Here is a 20,849-nt window from a genome sequence, read left to right on the forward strand (position 1 = left end):
AAAAGACACCAAGACCACTGAAGAGAGAAACTCACATTCCTAAACCCAAGAAGACATGCAGGCTCCAGATCTGAAGTCATCACTATGCCTCAAGCTCCAAATACTCCAGTAGATAAATCTATTTTGCATACCTTCTATCCTTATAGGTTCTGAATTATGGGTAGCTCTGTGCTGTGGAATCACCATAACAACAGATATAATGCTGAGTTAAAGAGCTGGAACATAACATCAACAATGAAACTACCTTCTAAACTATGGATTTTGAGTTTTTTGTGGCCCTAAGTCATCTGAATCAATTAACTCTATAATTTTATATTCAGCAGAAAAATTGTAATGCAGCTTCCTAATTCTATTTAATCGATTAATCTCACCCAGTGCCACAGCTGGGGCTGCAGAAAGCAGGGTGTAAATCTGCAGGGAAAATACCAGAAGGAATATATATTTTAAATTTAATGCTATGGGTATAAATAATAAATATTAAATTTTGATACTGTTGACAACGAATGCAACACACGCTGAGGAGACATTAAAAAATAATGCATTATACATTACATTAAATCAATGTAACTGTGATAGTGCATCACTGATGATCGTAGAACAGTTTGTATTCAGAGTGTCTAGTGTCAAAGTTATATTGGAAATGTCAGTAAACTATTCCCAGTAGTGCCTTATTCCTGTCTGAGAATTTTTTTAAAGCTTGTGAATTGCGTAATTTATTTATTCACATGCCCTATACAAGTACTGAATTAAAAAAAAATAATCGTTGTCACAAGTAGGCTTACATTAACACTGCAATGAAGTTACTGTGAAAATCCCCTAGTCGCCACACTACGGCGCCTGTTCGGGTACACAGAGGGAGAATTCAGAATGTCCAATTCACCTAACAAACACGTCTTTCGGGACATGTGGGAGGAAACTGGAGAACCCGTAACTGTCCAACAAAGCCTTAAAAGTTGTCAACACCACGGGTTTAACATTCCCAGTTTTATTTTGAGTGTGCTGGAACATGCAAGTGATAAATTTCTGCCTGTATTACTTTAATGAAATTGCTAACCCATTAAAAAATATAAAACTTAACCATTTATTTCTTGAAATATAGTGTTGACAGGATTTTAATGCAGAGGTATACCTCAATTAACAAAAGTAGCACATATGTACATAAAGCCCCATAAAAAAAAGCGTTCTAGGAATGATAACCTTGAGTGATGTTCAGAGAACGATATCCTTAGCAAAGAAAATATTTTTAATCAGATTTTAATATTTAAAAAAAATCATAAATAGGTTGGACCAATAATAGGCCATAAATATGATGTTTGCTACCTGATCATCTTGCTTTCAATGGTAGTGTCAGATATTCTATGACCAAATAGTCTGACACAGATTCCTATGTATTGCTCTCAATTTAACAAATTGAACATACTGCATTCAGAAGCTAGGCATCCTGTATTCAGAAGCTAAATTTAGGCATGAAATGGGCTCAAACTCCTGATGTGCACTCCAAACATGTGAATCATTGTGAAATGCCCTCTCATACTTTTCAGCATAAGATCATTTTTGAGAAGCTACAGCACCTGGGCACGGGACAGTGCAGGCTGCTTGCAGAACGATTTGCTTGTCTCCATTCACCATGGGCTCTAGGTCGGCACATAAGTCCTCATCCACAATGTTTCCAGGATCACTATTGGATTCATCAAACACAACGCACGATATGTTTCGAAATTTCATGCCTTCACCACAATGAGCATCCTTTAACAAGAGAAATAATTAATGTGATTTTACTGAAAATTAGTGTGGTGTTAACAGCTACAAAGTTACATTGATGGAAGTAATTACTGAATCAGGGTGAAAAATTTTGAAAGCATGAGAATGGAAAGGACATAAACACTGAACGGTAAAACTTTTAAAAGCATAGAAGAGGAAACTTAGGAGTTTCTTTACAGAATTTCTCAAAAGTACAAGTTGATAAAAATCTACATACAAAATTGCAACCTATGTTTTATCAATAGGTGTAAAATAAACAAGATCAAAGAGGTGAGATGAATGAATACAAATCCTTGGATTAGGTCAGAGTATAACGTTGCATCCAATTTTGAGCACTTACCTTTTGAAAGGCATGAATACCATGGAAAAGTGGAGAAAGGATTTAGGGCGGAATTTACCAGCTGTTCATGCCGGCGGGATATTCTGGTCCCATCGACGGTGCACGGGTTTCCCGGCGACTATGGGTGCAGCCAATGGGAAATCTAATTGACAATGGCGGGGCCAGAAAATCCCGCTGGCGGGCTAGCTCCACCGCCAAAAAAGACATTGGTCGGTAAGTCCTGACCTTAGTTAGTTAATATCAGGGATGAGAGGATTCAGATACGAGAAGAGATTCAAGAAACTGAGCACGAGATCTACCTGCTGCATTGCACCCGAAAGGTGGCATGGTATGGCTGGTAGATGCCGGGACATCCCTACTCCAGGATCTACCCAACTCGCCACGCCTCGCGAGATATAACACAATCTTGCGAGACGTCGTGATCTGAACCCTGCCCACTGTAGACTTGATCACTATCTGGCACATTTGCATATTAGAGTGAGACAGCTAGTCTCACTCTGATATGCGCTCATCTGATCTACTAAGGCCTTGTGATCTAACCCCTTCACCTCAGAGATCTTGGGTGAGCGCCGTTCAGCGCTGGTCCCCACAAACAGGGACCAGACGGGAGGGCACATGTTGGGGGCGAGGGTCTCCCAGGGAATCGGAGATCCCCAGGCGGTTGCCCCCTCTCGGCTGGGTGGCACCCTGGCACTGCAGGTGCCACCAGGGCACCTTGGCACTGGCAGCCTGGCACCTTGGCAGTACCACTTGAGTGCCATCCTGGCACTGCCCAGGTGACACTGTCAGGGTGTCAGGGTAGCAGTACCAGGCTGGCATTTTTTTCGTACCAGTGATCAGGCACAGGAGTGCCCGGCGCATGTGAGTTGGGGTGCAGGTGAGGCCGCAAGGACCTTATAGGTGAGTTGGGGCTTTGGGAAGGTTCGGGAGTTGTTTGGGGGGAATCAAGAGATCAGGACAGCATGTACAAATGGTGTCCCGTTCATTTCTTGCACTGAGGAGTTCTGGCGAGCGGAGCTCCTCAGTGCAAGAAACAGGACACGTGGCGAGATGCGCTCATCACGGGACTCTGTTGCAATTTGGTTAGATCATGCCCTGAGTCTCTTTTCATTATGGGGAGTGAGCCAGCTGGCTCGTCAGTGCAGTGAAAGCTCCCTTCCAGTTTCTTAGGGTCAAGAATACTTCAGAGGTATCTGGCTTTCCCATTCCAATCCACATATACGTGGCCTGCTGCCAGCACTTCAAAAAAACTTTGTCATATGCAAATTTGCACAAATCTCTATACTTCAACTTTATCTCAATTTTCCACTATAACTATTTAAAAAATTATCCCTCAGTGCATAATATGTGGGCTGCACGTGTAGCTGGAAAATACTAAGCGATATGGAGCCTAACCCTGCAGGCCATCCTTCCCTTCAGAGGTCCCACAGCCTTGGGACTGCTAAGGAGACAGGCCCAAGACCTGTTTTCAATTCTGCTGGGGTTACAGATGGAGGCCAGGGGAAGAATCATAAAAGTATTTGGAGCAGGTTTTGATTCTTGGTGTCGGAGGAACATGTTTTGTTTGGTTAGAGCTTATAATAATAATACTACTACTAATAATAATAATCACTTATAGACATTGGACCATTAGAAAATGTGGCTGGAGAAGTAATAATAGGAAACAAAGAAATGGCAAACTGAATAGTTACTTTGCATCAGTCTTCATGGTGGAAGACACCAGTGGGATACCAGACCTCCTGGAGAACCAGGGGGCAGAGGTGAGTGCAGTGACCATTACTAAGGAGAAGGTTCTGGGGAATCTGAAAGGTCTGAAGGTGGATAAGTCACCTGGACCGGATGGACTACATCCCAGGGCCCTAAAAGAGATAGCTGAGGAAATTGTGGAGGCATTAGTGATGATCTTTCAGGAATCACTGGAGGCAGGAAGGGTCCCAGAGGACTGGAAGGTGGCTAATGTAACACCACTGTTTAAGAAGGGAGGGAGGCAGTAGACAGGAAATTATAGGCCGGTTAGCCTGACTTCAGTCATTGGTAAGATTTTCGAGTCTGTTATTAAAGATGAGATCGCGAAGCACTCGGAAGTGCATGGTAAAGACTGAGTCAGCATGGCTTTGTCAAAGGGAGATCATGTATGACAAATCTGTTAAGAGTTCTTTGAGGAGTTAACAAGCAAGTTAGACAAAGGATAATCAATGGACGTGATTTATTTAGATTACCAGAAGGCCTTTGACAAGGTGTCACATAGGAGACTGTTAAATAAGTTATAAGCCCATGGTGTAAAGATTCTGGCATGGATAGAGGATTGGCTGACTGGCAGAAGGCAAAGAGTCGGATAAAGGGTTCTTTTTCAGGATGGCAGCCGGTGACTAGTGCTGTGCCTCAGGGGCCTGTGCTGGGACCACAACCTTTCACAATATACATTAATGATCTGGAAGAAGGTACTGAAGGCACAGTTGCTAAGTTTGCAGATGATACAAAGATCTGTAGAGGGACAGGTAGTATTGAGGAAGCAAGGGGGTTTCAGTAGGAGTTGGACAAGCTAGGAGAGTGGGCAATGAAGTGGCAAATGAAATACAAGGTGGAAAAGTGTGAGGTTATGCACTTTGGAAGAAGGAATCTAGGCATAGACTATTTTCTAAATGGGGACGTGCTTCGGAAAGCAGAAGCACAAAGGGACTTGAGAGTCTTTGTTCGTGATTCTCTTAAGGTTACTGTGTGTGGTAACCCGCTGTGTTCCTATATTAAGGGTTGTACACCACCCCCGCCGGACTCATTACTTTGCACTGCTACTAACAGTACACTGCATGAACTCCTTTTTGCCTTCCCCAGGAATTCCACATCCGGGGTGTCACTCCCAACTTGGCTCACAGCTCCGGGAACCGTGCTTCTCCGTAAACATGTGCGGCTCCACAAGGCGGACCCGTTGGTGGAAAGGGTGGTCCGAATGGTCGACCGGTATGGCTTGCGGGCCACGTTTCCGTACCTAGACAATGTGACCATCTGCAGCCATGATCAGCAGGACCACGATGCCAACCTGTCTAAATTTCTCCGCACCGCCACTCTCCTCAACTTCACATACAACAAGGAGAAGTGTGTGTTCCGTACAATTTGCTTAGCCATCCTCGGCTACGTGGTCCAGAATGGAATTCTGGGGCCCGATTCAGACCGCATGCGCCCCCTCATGGAACTTCCCCTCCCCCACTGCCCCAAGGCCCTCAAACGCTGCCTGGGGTTCTTCTCGTATTACGCTCAGTGGGTCCCAAACTATGCGGACAAGGCCTGCCCACTCATACAGTCCACTCATTTCCCCCTGACGGCAGAGGCCCAACAGGCCTTCGCCCGGATCAGAGCTGATATTGTCAAAGCCACAATGCACGCTATAGACGAAACACTTCCTTTCCAATTAAAAAGCGACGCATTGGACGTCGCCCTTGCCGCCACCCTCAACCAGGCAGGCAGGCCCGTGGCATTCTTTTCCCGCACCCTCAGTGGAGAATCGAGCTCTCCACCTATAACTACGAGATTAAGTATCGCCCTGGCAAACTCAACGAGCCCCCAGACGCCCTATCTCGAGATACATGTGCCAGTGCACAGGTAGACAGACTCCGGACCCTGCACGACAGCCTTTGTCACCCAGGGGTCACTCGGATGTACCACTTCATTAAGGCACAAAATTTGCCCTACTCCGTCGAGGAAGTGAGGACGATCACCAAGGACTGCCAGGTCTGTGCGGAGTGCAAACCGCACTTCTACCGGCAGGACCGCACGCATCTGGTGAAGGCCTCCCGCCCCTTTGAACGCCTCAGCGTGAATTTCAAAGGCCCCCTCCCCTCCTCCGACCAACACACGTATTTCCTCAGTGTGATCGATGAATACTCCCGTTTTCCCTTCGCCATCCCATGCCCCGACATGACGTCTGCCACCGTCATTAAAGCCCTGAATTCTATCTTCACTCTGTTCGGCTTCCCCGCCTACATCCACAGTGACAGGGGATCCTCATTCATGAGTGATGAGCTACGCCAGTTCCTGCTCAGCAGGGGTACCGCCTCCAGCAGAACGACGAGCTACAACCCCCGGGGAAATGGACAGGTAGAAAGGGAGAATGGGACGGTATGGAGGGCCGTCCAGCTGGTCCTACGGTCCAGAAATCTCCCGACTTCCCGCTGGCAAGAGGTCCTCCCTGATGCGCTCATTACTTTGCACTGCTACCAACAGTACACTGCATGAACGCCTTTTTGCCTTCCCCAGGAATTCCACATCCACGGTATCACTCCCAACTTGGCTCACAGCTCCGGGAACCGTGCTTCTCCGTAAACATGTGCGGCTCCACACGGCGGACCCGTTGGTGGAAAGGTTGCACCTGCTCCACGAAAACCCACAGTACGCCTACGTGGCGTTCCCGGACGGCCGCCAGGATACCGTCTCCCTCAGGTACCTGGCACCAGCAGGTTCCGCCCCCACACCACCCCCCCGTCGCCCCCGGCGCCACCCTCCCCTCCCCCGCCGCCCCCATCACTCCCCCTAGGACCGTCCGTCCTCCCCCTGCCCACCCCCGTAGATGAAGAGGATTTCGGCACGCTCCCAGAGTCAACTTCGACCACGACAGCACCAACATCGCCGGCTCCACTTCGTCGATCCCAGAGGACGATCAAGGCGCCGGACCGGTTGAACCTCTGACCGGCCCACCGGATGACCAGGGACATTTTCTTTTTCACTGTTCTGTAAATATTAAAGATTGCGAATTGTATATAGTTATCCACCACCCCCGCCGGACTCAATTTTAGCAGGGGTTGAATGTGGTAAACCACTGTGTTCCTATATTAAGGGGTGTACGGTAGAACCTGCACTACAGGTTCACCTGGGCCCCTGCACGCTAGCTCCGCCCAGGAGCCGGCTTATAAATATGCGTGGCCTTCAGCTAGCAGCCATTTTGTCAGCTGCTGTAGGAGGCCACACTTCAGATACTAATAAAGCCTCAGTTTGAATTCAACTTCGTCTCCAGCCAAATTGATCGTGCCTCAATGTGTAGGTTCAGTCGGCAGTTAAGAAGGCAAATGCAATGTTAGCATTCATGTCAAGAGGGCCAGAATACAAGACCAGGGATGTACTTCTGAGGCTGTATAAGGCTCTGGTCAGACCCCATTTGGAGTATTGTGAGCAGTTTTGGGCCCTGTAGTTAAGGCAGGATGTGCTGGCCTTGGAAAGTGTCCATAAGAGGTTGACAAGAATGATCCCTGGAATGAAGAACTTGTAGTATGAGGAACGTTTGAGGTCTCTGGGTCTGTACTTGTTGGAGGTTAGGAGGATGAGAGGGGATCTTATTGAAACGTACAAGATACTGCGAGACCAGGATAGAGTGGACGTGGAGAGGATAGTTCCACCTGTAGGAAAAACTAGAACCAGAGGACACCATCTCAGATTAAAGGGACGATCCTTTAAAACAGAGATGAGGAGGACATTTTTCAGCCAGAGGGTGGTGAATCTGTGGAACTCTTTGTCGCAGAAGGCTGTGGAGGCCAATTCACTGAGTGTCTTTAAGACAGAGATAGATAGGTTCTTGATTAATAAGGGGATCAGGGGTTATGGGGAGATGGCAGAGAATGGGGATGAGAAAAATATCAGCCATGATTGAATGGTGGAGCAGACCCGATGGGCCAAGTGGCCTAATTCTGCTCCTATGTCTTATGGTCTTATTGTCACAAGTAGGCTTCAATGAAGTTACTGTGAACTGAAGTCGCCACATTCCGGTGCCTGTTCGGGAAGGCCGATACGGGAATTGAACCCACACTGCTGGCATTGTTCTGCATTACAAGCCAGCTGTTTAGTCCACTGTGCTAAACCAGCCCCTTGTTTCAGTAATTGGAAGCACTGCCCGGGCTACAAAAATAAAACACATTATGGTAAAGGATGCCATAGCTAACCAAACAAAACATGTTCCTCTGTCCCCAAGAATCAAAACCTGCCCCAAATACTTTTTTGATTCTTCCCCTGGCCTCTATCTGTAACCCCGTATCCACTTTATCTTTCTACGTAAAATAAGAGGAATGCGGGCATCACTGGCTGAGCCAGCATTTAGTGCCCATCGCTAAATTTCCTTAAACAGATGCCAGGGCATTTATTTTTTTAAAAGAGAGTCAACCGCATTGCTGTGGACCTGAGAGAAGCAGTAGACTACAGAGAGAAAAGTGAAAAAAACTTTTAATAAAACAGAAACTCCGAAGTGGGAGCAGCAACAGAACAAACGGAAAGGAGACACAGCAGCATAAAGATGACAAAGAAAAATAAATAAAAATAAAGCGCTGACAGCATCGATGGAGAGAGGAACAGAGTTTATATTTCAAGTTGAAAAAAACTCTTCTTCATTCTGAAGGAGTTATTTCAGATTCCCAGCATCCACAGTATTTTGGTTTATGCCACGAAGGTTAGTTGGTTCTTAGACTAGGAGTTCTTTTGTTTGTTTATTGTATAAATTAAGAAATTAGATCAGAATTTATTTTATTGATATCAAACAGAATAGAGTGCAAAGATGAATATACCTCAACTGTACACTGGCCCCATTCACTATATTGCCATCGATAACAAGGTTTGATTAGGCAAGGTTTGAACTGTTCCAGCTGCATCACGCATGGTCTCCCATCTCCCTGGAATGGCTGAATCAATGTTCTCTTGCGGATCATTACCCCTGAATAAAGAAGGTCCAGATGCCACATTTACTTGACTATAAGAAATTATTTTGAGCCTCCCTCATACTTTGTAAAATCTATAGTTAAAAGGAAAAAAATTAAATTAAAATTAAACCACATATGAGGGTGTACTTCTGTCAAAGGAAATTAGAATGATCGAAACAAAGAAAACATTTTCAGATATTGTATGTTTCACAGCTGTTCTTCAGTTTCGATTTTGGTTAAAAAAAATAACTTTTCCCTCCCAATGAATGGATGTTTGGGAGCAAATATAATACAAATCATTTCAAATTTTGAACTGTCAGAGCAATGTTTGACAAATTATAATCACAGACTGACCCCCTCAAATTGATTAGGGCCATATAATAATTTCAGAATATTTTTCAACTAATAATTTATACAATATATATAAACACGTACACATACAAACCTCCACCCCCCCACATTTATATACATGTAAATGCATTGGAAACTTGTGTCAGCTGTTTTGTTATGCTCTTGACGTAGCATAAGCTGCTTCCTTGATGTGCACTCTGACAAAGGAAGGTTCAGACTTGGAGATAGCTTAAACACATTTATTAATCTGTCAACAATTCTCCTACTTGGATTTGACTCTACTAGTTAATCCTGCTATAGCTACTCAGACTGATGAACCAGTCTGCTACAATCCACGTGGTGGATGTGATGTTCAATCAACCCTGTGTCTGTACTCACTGAGTGTCTCCACTGGAAAGGGGAAGATCATGTGTGCTGTGTCCTTTTATATGGGTTGGTGTAATGCCCTCCTGTGGTAGTGTCACCTCTGTGTGTATCGTGAATGCCCATTGGTCGTGTCCTATCTTACTGACCTATTGGTTGAATGTCTGTGTGTCATGTCTCTGGTGCTTCCTCTAGTGTCTAGCTAGGTGTAGTGTGTTCACATTAACCGCTTGTGTATTTACAGTGATGCATATCACCACATCAGCCTTAGCCTAAGCCATAATCCTTGACATCTAAGTGGCTCTGTGATAAGCCTTAACTAAGTTCAATCACCTATCGCTTATCATTAATTGTATAACTCCATTCCTGATACTGTACTTTAGCTCTGAGACTCAGCACTACAAAGGCACAGAGGGAGCACATAAAACTTTTAATCTTTATAGTAAATCCTCACTTTGTGGTTAAAATCCTGAAAATTATGACTTTAAGTGGAATGACTTTAAGTGAATCAGAGGTTCCCATAGGAAATGTTAAAGCCAGAGTTAAGTTCCTTTGGGCAATTCTCGGCCAGAAAAAAAGCAATGTACAAGTTTAAATACTGTACCGTACTTGTGCAACACTGGCATTCTGAGCTAAAATAACTTGCAAGATGAAATGCATTACTAAACACAAAAGAAATACAATTAAATTGTTTTAAAAGATTCAATACTCACCTCAGCACTGTACTTTTAAGTTGACCAGGTTCCACCTAGTGATATAGGTTGGTCATTACAGGTAGCAGCTGACGTTCCAGGACTACCTGCACTGACTAATTCCTGCCACTGGAAGGAGCCAGAACTTCAGTTCGAGTTCAGAAGTGAAGCCAGCATGGGAGCTAGAAGTAGGGAGCTGCTATAGAACAGACCTCGGGACCAAGGCAAGTGTCGTGTTGTTCACCCTTGGGTAACACGGATTGCACACGTTGCAATTAACTGATCAAGTATACACCAAACAAAGGCGTTGGTTCAATATAAGATTTATTGAACCATTAACTATTCTCCTACTTGAGTTCGACTCTCTTGCTAACTAACTATAGTAACTCAACTAACTAATCAGTCTGCTCTATCCATGCGGTGGGTGTGATGCTTCCCTGATCTACTCCTGTCTTTCTGAGTGTCGCCTATGGAAAGAGAAAGAGCATGTGTGCCTTGTCCTTTTATATGGGTAGCCCCATTGTGGTAGTGCCACCTCTCTGTGTGTCTTGACTGCCCATTGGTCGTGTCCTATCTCACTGACCTATTGGTTGAACGTCTGTGTGTCATGATGTCTCTGGTGCTCCCTCTAGTGTTTATCTAGTCTAAGTGTATTTACATTAACCCCTTGTGTATTTACAGCGTCCTAGTGTATCTACATTAACCCCTTGTGTATTTAGTGATGTATATCACCACATCCCCCCTTTTATCGTGTTACATATTTTCTGTACATGATGAAAGAAAATTGAACAACATAGATAGATAAATGACGATATGTACAAATCATGATGACAGAGCTTATCATACAATAAGTCCAAATAATATGTATGAGTCCAAAATTCATTAATTATTATGGTCGAGTGGCTTTCTTGTTTGGTTGGTGAGGTTGTGATGTTGATGGTGGCATTGCTCTGTAAACGCCGTCAGTGTCCCTGTGCGTAAGGAACCAAGAAGTGGTCAAATCACTTTGTTGTCTGATTTGGACTCTTTTTCTTTCGATGCTTGTGGTAGCGATGTACGCAATCTGTGCATCCTGCCATGGTATGTCATTGTACTGAGCTGAGCAGTAAGAGTGTCCCGCATTGGCAGAGTTGTACCATGTCGTACGAGTCATAGTTCCATTGTTGTTTTTGTCGTGCTTGTTGTCGATGTTGTTGCCGTTGGTACGCTTCTTGTTACTGTCTTTGATGTGGCTTTCATAGGTTGTGTTGCTGTGTTGGTTGGTTTTGTTGTCGTGTTTGCTGCACTCAAGGACCACACTCTGTGGATAATACAAGTCCTTCATACAGTTACTCATGTTAGCGTCCTTTGTGGAATCTGCTGTTTCCTTGAGCATGCTGTCACTGCGTCCTCGGCGCTCCCCGTCTGGAATCATGTCCAGCTTACTTGAATCAGCTTTGGCTTGTCGATGCTCCCCTACTGGAGTCATTTCATTCAGGACTTCATTTGCTTGTGGAGAGGCTCGGGCGGATGAGGTTTGAATTAACGTAGTGTCACCGGAGTCACCAGTAGTCTCACTGTGATTGTCTTCTGTAACCTGTTTTAGGAGCCGCTCCCTCGCCTCCTGTGACGATCCCATCCTCTTATCCTTTGCAACCATCTGACTGCGGTGAGGTTCCAACTCATGCAGCTTTTCATACAGCACCACAGCTTCTTGCTCTTCTCGTTCACTTGAGCTGGGTAGACTGTCAGAGTCTTCTTCTGGTGGCTCAAATACTGTGGGTGGACTGTCATGGTCTTTTTGTTGTTCACTTGGGCGTAGTAGACTTGCATTATCTGCTGTTGGTTGCCCAGTTAGTGTTGCTAGGCCTTCATGGTCTTATGCATGCAAGGACTGCGCTCTGGAGTCTTGCATTGCTTCCATCGTGGAGTCTGTCCATGAGCTCGCTGTGGAGGCTTGTGTCACACTGTCTGCGGAGTCTTGCAGCGTTCCCTGTGTGGTCTCGCTGTGGCGTCGTCTTCTTCTTGGGTATTGCTGTCATCCAATGTATCGACGATCTGCCATGGCACCATGGTATTGGATTCATCGACCATGAGAAGAGTAGTGTTGAGCTTTTCAACCGTGTTGCTGATGCTGTGATCAGCATATCCGAATAACTCAGCCAAGTCTGAGCAGTATTGCGTGTATTGTTCTATAGACAAATCATCGCTTTTTGTTTCAGAGTTGTGACCGTTCTCTTCATGTTCAATGAACAAATCATCTTCTTGTGTGGAGGCTGGGGCCCTTCGTGGTGCATGGGCCACTCGCTGTTTCTTGGCGGCAGGCCGCAGCATAATCCTGCACTCACGAGTTGGGGTGACATATGTGCTGGGCTGAAGATTCCCCAATCCGAAGAACTCGTCGTCGGGGTCTTCACGGTACAACACCTCTAGTTGCGGTTCGGATTTGGTACTGGGGTAGTCATCTCCCAGGAGGAAATCTTCGTCTGAGTCGGTGTCTTCAAAGCCCATATCATCTGCTAGGGTGGTGCTTACTGCGTGTTGCAGGGCTCTGCGGAGGTTACTTTCAGCTACTGGTCGGAATTCAGGCATTGTGCTGTCATTCCAGGTGAAAGAAAGGTGTTTTACGGCTTAAAATTTTTCTTTCTTGTTTTGGGGCATTTCCCCTTTAAGTGGGCATGGCCCAGGGCCTCTGACGTCACGACGCTAGTGACGTAGAGCGTAGGAAGCGATTGCGCATACGCTGATCGCTGTTCCTTTACTTGGTGCCCTTTTTGCAACTGCACATGTGCGGCTCCTTTTCCAAGATGGCTGCAAATCAAAACTGCTTTTTCTTGCATTTGCAGGCCTACCTTCTCCTCGTGGTCTGGATTGGCGCCTCTTTCACTGTTTTTTCTTGTGTTTTCCGCGCAGAATTGTTGGAATTTGTCGAGGACTGCCTGAAAGTCACTCTTGTTTAGCCCCTTCAAGTATGTGAAGGTCTCAAAGATTTCTGCTGCTTTTTCACCCGCGATGGCGAGTAGAAGCTTTATTTTACCAGGTAGATCTCGAATCTCTGCCTGAACGCACGCCAGTTTTCACTGAGATTGCCTTGGTACCTGAGGTGCTGAGGAACCGGAATTGCGAACATCTTGCCTGGGTGCTGTTGCTGGTTGTCACGGATTTGTTAAGTTGAGCTATAGGGATTAACAAGCACTCCTGGTATCATGTCGTGTTGTTCACCCTGGGGTAACACGGATTGCACACGATGCAATTAACTGATCAAGTAAACACCAAACGAAGGCGTTGGTTCAATATAAGATTTATTGAACCGTTAACTATTCTCCTACTTGAGTTCGACTCTCTTGCTAATCTAACTATAGTAACTCAACTAACTAACCAGTCTGCACTATCCATGCGGTGGGTGTGATGCTTCCCTGATCTACTCCTGTCTCTCTGAGTGTCGCCTATTGAAAGAGAAAGAGCATGTGTGCCCTGTCCTTTTATATGGGTAGCCCCAATGGTAGTGTCACCTCAGTGTGTGTCTTGACTCCTATCTTACTGACCTATTGGTTGAATGTCTGTGTGTCATGATGCCTCTGGTGCTCCCTCTAGTGTTTATCTAGTCTAAGTGTATTTACATTAACCCCTTGTGTATTTTCAGTGTCCTAGTGTATCTACATTAACCCCTTGTGTATTTACAGTGATGTATATCACCACAGCAAGAATAGAAGCTGGGAGGCAAGGCTGGGAGTCCGCGAGAGTGAAAAGCAAGACTGGTCATCAGAAAGACGGGACGAGGCAAGGTCTAACAAGACAAGTACGCATAAGGCAAGGCGGCATGAGGCAAGGCCAACAGGCAGCAAAGCCAGGGGTTGACAATGCTGGGAGGGGATTGATAGCGAGGGCACTACAGGAAAAGCCTTGTAAGCAGACAGGCTACAGAAGAGGAAGCCTGTGAAAACTCACAAAATAGACACTACTTTATTGACAAAGTTCCAGTGAAACAACATTAACTGAATTGACACTAAGCATGGACTTGTTGTGTTAGGAAGAAATATAGCAATCTTGGGTGTTCCAAAATGAAGTTTAATCAGAATAGAGATGGGAAAAGTGAGTTACGATTCTCTGGCTCTACTTGAAAGAAATACAACCACCATGTACACTCAACCCATCTTCTCAGAGCTGCCACTGCTGCTTATAATGTATACATCATCGTAGAATCCCTACAGTGCAGAAGGAAGCCATTCGGCCCTTCGAGTCTGCACCGACCCTTTAAAAGAGCATCTTACCTGCGCCCACTTCCTCAATCAATCTCCGTAACCCCACCCAATCTTTGAACACTAAGGGGCAATTTAGCATAACCAAGCCATCCTACCTGCAAATCTTTAGACTGTGGTAGGAAACCAGAGCATCCAGAGGAAACACATGCAGACACGGAGAGAATGTGCAAACTCCACAGACAGTCACCCAAGGTCGGAATTGAACCCCAGTCCCTGGTGCTGTGAGGCTAACGACTGCGCCACCGTGCTGGCCCATACATATATCCAATAAATTGCATTAATATTTGTATGTACCTGAAAGACCGCATGATCTAGAACAAGCAGACCACGACGACCAGTCAGAGAACTGGCAATTCACTGGACACTCCACAGCACACGATGAGTTCATCTGCCACGATTTCTCCAAACCGAGCTGTCGACACAAGTAAAGAACACTTTCAAGCAAGAGTCCTGAAAAAGGGTATCTGTATATTTATGTCTAATTTTACTTTAGTTACCTTCATGTTTTTCACAGTCGAGTTTAATGGTTCTGCATTTGCAAAATGATCACCTAGGCACAGTGCAAATCGGAATATTGGTCAGTTTGGAGCACACACGTGTGTAGAAGGAACCCACTGATTTTCTTTCCCTTAATTTAGATGGAGTAAAATTGGAAAGCTTGCTTTTCAGACCTGTATCCCCAGAGGACTGATTTTATGCAAATTGCTGTGCCCAAGTGGCATGCTCTGCCTGGGCACAGACCCAGGACTATATCCCCCTACATCTCCATCTTACAATATGTAACGTGTTCACCTTAAAAGCATTCAACTCATATTGGGATACATGTGTTTATCAAACACAGGCTCTAAAGCAACCTTCCTTCTGCCAGGGTTATTCCTGCTGCTAGCTCATGTAAAACATTAAGTTACATTTCAATGCAACAAATGCATTTAAAAGGTTACCAAACCTTCAGAAGTGACTCCTCTAATCCATTATTAACTTGTACATTCCAGAAATTTACTCTTCACAATTTCTCAATGTAAGGGCAAATACATTTGTACCACCCCCGTGGAACGTTTTGGACAGATCATGTTGAAAATTTCACAGTAGATACCAGCATGCCCTGCAGGATATTTTAATAATAATTTTAAATTTACTTCATACTGTCAGGAGAGGGCAGGCAAGGTATAATTTACTGCTATATTAGGAGACAGGAACCTGGCAACTGAATCACTTCCAGGTCCCCACCCCAGTACGCATCTGTGACGCAGTGCGATTTTTAACGTGACTGAAAGGAGAGCTTGGTGCCCAAATGGTGGTGCCAGAAGTGGCCTATATGTTGGAGGATTATTTTAAAAAGCAAGTGACAGCCATCACTGAGTTGTTGTTGCCTGGAGGAATGGCAACAACAGGAAAGCTGCGGATCAACAGCCTCACAGTCTTCACAAGTGACCAAACGTTCACTCCTCAGGTACTCAAGCTGCTCTACTCGAGCGATGGCAATTGTGAGCCTTGAATAAGCACCAATAGTTTGACCATTCCATTTTATGCACAAGAATTTTCATCAGCAGCCACAATTAATCATGGTTCCTTGTTGTGCTCCCGGCAGCTGTACACTAACAATCCTCAGACTGTTTGCTCTTCCCATTACTAATATTGAAAATTTGATTTGGTCCCTCCCCAGACTGTAAATGAGCTCTTCGACAAGCTTAACAGCAAGTTAATTGTAGAGAAATGAGTTGATTTCTTTCATTGGAGTCATGATTCATAGTCTGGGTTTGAGAGGCTTTTGAAAGGTCTAAAAGCCTTATACATGCCCTCTCCATGCCCACTCAGCTACCCACCCATCCCTAATGGCCCCGCCTCTCCTCGATGCCAATTTATGGCACATCCATGCCGATTCATCCAGAATACATTCTGTGCAAGACCAATGAATCCTAAAGCAACAATGGCCTGTTGTGTCACTGCTTAAAAAAATCTGCAGTTGCTACAACTATATAAAATTACCAATCAACCAGACGTTTAAAATATCAATAACAGAAGCTATAAACACTTGACATTTCTTTATCTGGTGCAAATAAACAGTGAGCCATTGACAAGAGACATAGCAGAAAAAATAGCTTTTTATAATATCACGAAGCTGCCAATCAGGCATAGTTTGCCTTTTCCCCAGCTGTGTCAGCAGAGTTAATCTTTTTAGTGGAGTGTGGGCTCTTAGCCAATAAAAAAACTTTGCTTGACTGACAGCTTTATGGTTTGGTAATAAGCTTTTTCTTTTGCATAATATCATGATAATGGGTTGATAATTTAGGACTGAGGAGAGCAGTAATTTTTTCACCCAGGTGGTTGTGAATCTTTGGACCTCTCTACCTGAGAAGGTTCTGGATGCTCAGTCACTGAGTACACTAAAAAATAAGCTTAATACATTTTTGGGCATGGAAAAAATCAAGGGATATAGCTGTAGGAAGGGAAAGTGGAGTTGAGGTACATGGCCACTCATAATCTTTTTGAATGGTGGAGTGTAGCCACCTAAGTTGGCCAACTCCCGATTTAAAATGGCGAATGACAAAGGCTGAAGGGAAATTCAGCCAACACAGGCAGAAACCAGCAGGTGCTGGTTTGCTAAGTATTTAACTCTGCAAAAGCCCAGACAGCATCGATACCAGCGACCATCAGCATAATAATGTAGCAGCCATCTACATACTAATGAGCAATCCCCGGGAACAATAGCAACATTTGGGACACACAAAACTAAGCCAGACTCCCCAGCGCCAGCAGGAGCCAACACAAAAGAGGTTAACGAACACCTCAAGACCGCCCATCGATCAGGGAACTGCTCCAGTATTGGAGAAATCGAACTAAGCGATTGGAACGAAGTCCAATCAACTAGAACCAGGTACAGGGTCCGCCCCGGGAAGCGGGAAGCCCCTGGGGACTACAAAAGTTAAGCCCAAGTTCAAATCGCTCTTCTTGACCGGGTCACACGGCAACGCGAAACAACCTTGACCATGACCGGTGCAGCTGCCGGCGAGAGACCGTAAGTCTTAAGTCAATGCTCGCTACTAGATAGGCGCTCCTAGCTACCAATCTGTACCAACTTCGAATCCCACAGACTCAGAACCAGAATGAAAGGCCATTTGTTCCCCTGACCTGGTGGGCCAGTCCGAAGTTAAGTATAGGCCTGTTAGTTGTAGAAGTAGCTTAGACGTAGAATTTGTGCATGAGTAGCGATTACTGTGTATAATAAATGTGCTTTGATTTGAATCTTACTAATCGGTGTATTGAGTTATTGATCATTACTTGAACTTGAACCTCGTGGCGGTATCATAAAGATACCTGGCAACTCGAGAGCAAAGGTTATAAAACAGAGCCAATTGAACCAACCAAAGGTTGGCAACATATCACTGCCAACATTCTGACGGAACCCGAACGAGAAGTGGCTTAACCACTCCGGGAGAACCCAAAAATTTGTATTAGAGATCCAATTGAGAACAGAAAACCACAAGTGTTCAAGCAGTTCTGATCAATCCTCATAATTCGGAAGTGTGTTAAATGCATGCGTAACTAACAGGGCTACAAGGTAAACTGATAGATTTTTTTGTTGCGACAAAACTGTCGGGTGTTTGTACTTCGGAAATTAGCGAAAGCCATACCCGTATTTACAGCACCGCCTTAATACCCCTTGTTCCAAATTAAAAGAAGCATCCAGATAAGAAAGATGGCAATGCAGGGCCTCATGAACCCAGAGGAATTTGCGGTCGCAGCGACCAGCAGCAGTAGAGTAGGACAGTGTCCCGTATGGGAGGAAGAAATCAGGAAGTACCTCAAAGGGAAAGGATGGCCCCTTTGGAGCGAATTCTGTAACAACGAGTAAACAGGTCCCGGGAGTAGAGGACATACTTGGTGGGAGAACCTGAGCGAGATTCACAAGAAGAGCTTAGGGAAAGCTCGCAAGCCGATGGCAATCGTGTCCTGCTTGGCACAGTTGCGAGGCACAGAGGAGGTCATTAGGACGCTCCGGAAAGAGGTAGAAGGCATACATCGAATGAGTAAGGTCGATGTAAGTGAGGTAGAAAGAGAGAACTTAGAGTTGAGGAGGAAGTTGGCAGCAAAAGATGGAAAGGTGGATGATACTAAGAGGGCTCACCAGTCTTGTCTGGCGCACTTAAGCAGCTTCCAGTCCCAGTATGAAAAAGCCGATCAGGACACGCAATGTGCCGTCCTGATACGAGAGGAAACCGAAAAGCAGGTAGAGACATTGCAGAGGCAGTGTAGTGACCTGAAGGCAGCGTTAAGAGCACTCCATGCTGCCACAACAGAACAAAGACAAAGCTCACTAGATCACGCTAAGTGCCGGAAGCAGATTGCAGAGCTGCAATCTCTGCTTTCAGTCCAAAAAGGATTCCAGGAAACCTTTGGAGCAAAGTTAGATGAGGAAGACGGCCCTGATTGGGAAGAATTAAACGAGACAGCGCAGAGATATGTTCAGGGAACATGTGCGCGTGGAAAGTCCCAAAAGAGAAAAGCGCCCCAACCCCCCACAGAGCAGATAGTTCAGGCTCCAATGAACCCAGTAACCACCCACTGCACAACCACATCGGACGATACAGAATTTTTGTCCACCACCCCCTTAACAGTGACCCAATTACGGGACGCATGCAAGAAAATCACACCGTTCCTCCCCACCTCAGACCCCCACCATTTCTTTGCCAGAGTAAAGCAGCAGGTGACCATGTACGGCCTGGATGAGCGAGAGCACGTAAAGCTCACAGTTTTGAGTCTAGACCCTTCGGTCATAGCAGCCCTTCCCGACCCACAGAATGTAGGAGGAGGCACCCTTGCAGAAATGCATACCGCGGTCCTAGACGCGATCGGGTATAACCGGGGTGTAGATGGCCTCAATAAATGCAGGCAAAAGAAAACCGAGCACCCCACAGCGTTTGCTGGACGCCTGTGGATCCACTTTGCAGCAGTTTTTGGAGACTTAGACCGCGCCCATTTGTCCTCAGGCAACATGGCCAAATGGATCCGCACCCTTATCTCCCATGCCACAGAAACAGGACAAAAAGCTTGCGCGAATTATGATCACTCAGGGGAGGCTCATAATGAAAAATGGGTAGTAAAAAGATTGTCCCGCACCTGGGAGCAGTCTGTACAAAACAAACCCGCAGTTAAAAATCCCGAAGAAAAGCAGGCCGACGCAGATAAAAGCTCATGGGTAAATGAAGGAAAGAACAGCCCCCCACAAAAGTTACAGGAGTGTTACAACTGTGGACAATTGGGACATTTTGCAAGGGAATGCAATGCCCCACGAAAACCACAGAGAGCCCAGCAGACGGGCACTCTAAGTAAGAATAAGACAGAGCCCATACATAGTGTGAGCACCCGTTCAGATCAGACGGACCTGAACGGAATGGACTGACGGTATACGGGCTCCCCCAGTTGGGTCTGCGACACCCTTTGGGATAGGTCCGGACGACTGGTAGTTGCAGCAAAAATTCGGGGACAGCCCATCGAATTTCTATGGGACACAGGAGGGTCCCGCACCACAATAAATTCCTCCACCATGTTCCAAAAGGACACGTGGCCCACTACAGCCACCATCACCCTCAGCGGCTTTACAGGCCACTCACAGCAGGGACACATCACAGCCCCTGTACCCATTCAAATTGGCAACATCACCACCAAGCACCCCATAGTTTTAGTCAACCTGCCCCACACAGCAGAACACATTCTGGGGATCGATTTTATGAATTCCCACAACCTATCATTTGATCCAGTCAACCAGTGTGTCTGGAAAATGGCAAAATCTGCAAGAGCCCCCGCAACGCTCACAATAGGAGAATACGGCAACAAAATTAGCGCAGTAGGCGAATTTTGGTTTAACCCGACCACGATTAGCACGGACAAGCAGGTTAGGGCAGTTTTCCAGAAGAACAGGACAGCATTCGCGACCCACAAACACGACTGTGGACGGATGACTGGTTCCGTACAAATCACAGGACCTGACCCGAGACCCCAAAAGCAGTATGGATTTCCCCAAGAGGCAGAGGGAGAAATCTCAAAGGTAATAGACAGCTTATTAGAGCAGGGCGTACTTACATCAGTATCCTCCACTAATAATGCCCCGATTTGGCCAGTGAGAAAGCACGATGGATCATGGCAACTGACCATCGATTAACGGGAACTCAACAAAATCACCCCCGCAGCAGCCCCCACAGTAGCAACAAGTCCCGAGACCATGCTCAAGCAGGGACTCAATTCCCGATACTTTACGGTTTTGGATATCAGTAATGGATTCTGGTCCATTCCATTGGCAAAGGCGTGCCAGTACAAATTTGCCTTCACCTTTAAAAACCACCAGTACACGTGGACATGCCTTCCACAAGGATTCCACAACTCCCCCTCCATTTTCCACCGACAGCTGGCAAATGGTTTAGCCAAATTTTCT

At 45.7% G+C, this 20,849-nt stretch overlaps 1 protein-coding gene across 1 annotated transcript in view; it reads right to left on the bottom strand.

Moving 5' to 3' along the window:
• Positions 1-20,849, bottom strand: part of thsd7aa (thrombospondin, type I, domain containing 7Aa) — a 712,619-nt gene that overhangs the window by 43,502 nt on the left and 648,268 nt on the right. Inside the window, exons 20-22 of the mRNA XM_072509118.1 lie at positions 14,714-14,831; positions 8,641-8,786; positions 1,572-1,746 (exon numbers count right to left, since the gene is read on the bottom strand). Coding sequence (XP_072365219.1) covers positions 1,572-1,746; positions 8,641-8,786; positions 14,714-14,831 — 439 coding nt within the window. The remainder of the gene's footprint in view (positions 1-1,571; positions 1,747-8,640; positions 8,787-14,713; positions 14,832-20,849) is intronic.

The sequence above is a fragment of the Scyliorhinus torazame genome, chromosome 6, assembly GCF_047496885.1.
Source record: "Scyliorhinus torazame isolate Kashiwa2021f chromosome 6, sScyTor2.1, whole genome shotgun sequence".
In the NCBI taxonomy this organism is placed as follows: domain Eukaryota; kingdom Metazoa; phylum Chordata; class Chondrichthyes; order Carcharhiniformes; family Scyliorhinidae; genus Scyliorhinus; species Scyliorhinus torazame.